General features: G+C 40.4%; 1 protein-coding gene across 1 annotated transcript; it reads left to right on the forward strand.

Annotated features, from left to right (window-relative positions):
* Window positions 1–1246: 1246 nt before the first annotated feature.
* On the forward strand, window positions 1247–2098 carry LOC117312346 (biogenesis of lysosome-related organelles complex 1 subunit 5). The gene has a single exon (XM_033856433.2). The coding sequence runs from the start codon at window positions 1268–1270 to the stop codon at window positions 1859–1861; it is 594 nt and encodes a 197-aa protein (XP_033712324.1). The 5' UTR covers window positions 1247–1267; the 3' UTR covers window positions 1862–2098.
* Window positions 2099–3462: the final 1364 nt, after the last annotated feature.

Here is a 3462-nt window from a genome sequence, read left to right on the forward strand (position 1 = left end):
TGGATTAAATGCTCCCACCAAAAGACACAGACTGGCTGAATGGATACAAAAACAAGACCCATATACATATGCGGTCTACAAGAGACCCACTTCACACCTAGAGACACATACAGACTGAAAGTGAGGGGATGGAAAAAGATATGCCATGCAAATGGAAACCAAAAGAAAGCCGGAGCAGCAATTCTCATATCAGACAAAATAGACTTTAAAATAAAGACTAGAATTAGAAGAGACAGAGAAGGAAACTACATAACCATCAATGGATCAATCCACGAGGAAGGTATAACAACTGTAAATATTTATGCACCCAACATAGGAGCACCTCAATACATAAGGCAAATACTAACGGCCATAAAAGGGGATATCGACAGTAACACATTCATGGTAGGGGACTTCAACACCCCACTTTCACCAATGGACACGTCATCCAAAATGAAAGTAAATAAGGAAACACAAGCTTTAAATGATGATACATTAGACAAGAGGGACTTAATTGATATTTATAGGACATTCCATCCAAAAACAACAGAATACACATTTTTCTCAAGTGCTCATGGAACATTCTCCAGGATAGATCATATCTTGGGTCACAAATCAAGCCTCGGTAAATTTAAGAAAATTGAAATTGTATCAAGTATCTTTTCCGACCACAACGCTATGAGACTAGATATCAATTGCAGGAAAAGATCTGTAAAACATACAAACACGTGGAGGCTAAACCATACACTACTTAATAACGAAATGATCACTGAAGAAATCAAAGAGGAAATCAAAAAAATACCTAGAAACAAATGACAATGGAGACACGACGACCCAAAACCTATGGGATGCAGCAAAAGCAGTTCTAAGAGGGAAGTTTATAGCAATAAAATCCTACCTTAAGAAACAGGAAACATCTCAAAAACACAACCTAACCTTGCACCTAAAGAAATTAGAGGAAGAAGAACAAAAAACCCGCAAAGTTAGCAGAAGGAAAGAAATCATAAAGATCACATCAGAAATAAATGAAAAAGAAATGAAGGAAACGATAGCAAAGGTCAATCAAACTAAAAGCTGGTTCCTTGAGATGATAAACAAAATTGATAACCCATTTGCCAGACTCATCAAGAAAAAAAGGGAGAAGACTCAAATCAATAGAATTAGAAATGAAAAAGGAGAAGTAACAACTGACACTGCAGAAATACAAAAGATCATGAGAGATCACTACAAGCAACTCTATGCCAATAAAACGGACAACCTGGGCCGCGGGTGGGCGGAGCTGGCCGGGATGAGCGGCGGAGGGACGGAGACCCCCGTGGTTTGTGAGGCCGCCTCGGGCGGCGGCGGCGGCGGCGGCGGCAAGAAGAAGGACTCGGTGGGGACCGCGGGCTCGCCAGCCCATCTCATTATCAAGGATCTCGGAGAAATTCATTCAAGGCTGTTAGATCACAGACCAGTTATCCAAGGTGAAACCCGTTATTTTGTGAAAGAATTTGAAGAAAAACGTGGTCTTCGAGAAATGCGAGTTCTTGAAAACTTGAAGAATATGATCCATGAGACAAATGAACATACTCTTCCCGCGTGCAGGGAGACCATGCACGACAGCTTGAACCACGTTCTCCAGAGACTGCAAGCAGCTACGGACTCGGTCTGTAGGCTCCAACAGAGGGAACAGGAGCGAAACAAGATGCGTAATGACCATTTAATAGCTAGTGAGAAACAGCATATAATGCAGTGGGAGGATTTCATGAAAGAACAACACAGCAAACAGGCTGAAGTGGACGAAGAGCACAGAACAGCCATGGAGAGGCTGAAAGAACAATACGCCGAGATGGAGAGGGGCCTGGCAAAATACCCAGCCTTTGGAGAACTTGAGCCATAACAGTGACAGACTGATGAGAAAATACTGCCTCCCCTCAGAAACCGCTCAGCCTCTGCCTCAAGTTGAGCAGTGTATTCAGTGTCACTCTTCTGCAGAAAAAAGAAACTGCTACCGGAGTCTTAGCTGTTTCCTAGAAGAATGCCACATCTTCCCAGTTTTAATTTCCTGTATCTGCCTGTATCTCTAAATGGGGAGAAGTAGGAGGAAAATGGTATAAACACGCTCTTTGTTAATGAGGATTGGTCTTAGTTTCCATTGATTATCTCGGAGAACTGTAAATACAGACTTCTTAGAAAAGTAATTTAACTCATTCTTATGCAGGGTTAATGTTACTTTATTATTGTGGCTCAGAAGGCCGATATGGTGGCTGCCTGTCAGAGCCTCCCTGGCTCTTGGAAGAGTGTGTACAGTGTTATTCCATGAGTAATGTACTGAGAAACAACTGTCCTGGGAGCAGAGACCACATTGAAGAGAGTCAAAACTTTGTCTCTGCTCTTCAAAGAGAGCCACGTTGGTCTCTGAATTGGCCTGTTAGGAGAAGTTGCAGATTTTGCATGGCAGCGTAGTGCCGTGTTTCACTGGATGACAAGACATGCTTGTTAAGTTTGTGGCCTTCCAGCACTTCATATTTTCAGCTTTTAAAATGTGCTCACAAGGAAAAGCTTACCAAATACAGAGTTGACTTTTAACCTTTCCAAGAACCATAATCTTGCCCATAGATTTACCTCATTTTTACGTGTGTTTTGCTGTGGGTAAGCTTTGTAAGATAAATAATGTCCATACATGTTTCAGCTGTTTAATGAGTGATCAGCAAAATCTGCCAAGGCGGCCCTCCGGAACCATATAAAGATTCTGGCTCTGAGTACACCAGAAGTATCTGCCCACATGGCAAATGATCCATGTTAAATGGAAATCCTTTTTAGTGCTTAATGTCTGTTCTCATCAGCAGGTGTATTAAGATGAAACATGTACCAGTTCTGTCATCACTGTGATCTTTAAAAATCTGCATTTACCAATCTAATTGAGGAACTAAGTTGATTTTTTATTTGCCATAAACCAAGCAGAATTAAATGCAATAATTTCAAGAGATTTATGGCAAATGAATTTGAGGTATGGATAAATCTTTCAGGTCTTTTTTTTTTTTATTGCTCTTCAGTAAAGAAAGGCACAAGAAAGAAAATACTCAACTCTTGTGTTATCTCAGTGTTGCTACTGCAGAAAAGTGACAATGCTTGCTTGTGTAAATTTATGGCTTGCTGTCAAAGCTTCATTCTTGGCTGCATGTTGAAAATGTGATTAAAGTTAATAGAGGAGATTAAAAAAAAAAAAAAAAAAAAAAAAAAACGGACAACCTGGAAGAAATGGACAAATTCGTAGCAATGCACAACCTGCCAAGACTGAATCAGGAAGAAATAGAAGATATGAACAGGCCAATCACAAGTACTGAAATTGAAACTGTGATTAAAAATCTTCCAACAAACAAATGCCCAGAACCAGATGGCTTCACAGGCGAATTCTATCAAACATTTAGAAAAGAGCTAACACCTATCCTTCTCAAACTTTTCCAAAATATAGCAGAGGGAGGAACACTCCCAAACTCA

Source organism: Tursiops truncatus, chromosome 5 (assembly GCF_011762595.2).
Source record: "Tursiops truncatus isolate mTurTru1 chromosome 5, mTurTru1.mat.Y, whole genome shotgun sequence".
Lineage (NCBI taxonomy): Eukaryota > Metazoa > Chordata > Mammalia > Artiodactyla > Delphinidae > Tursiops > Tursiops truncatus.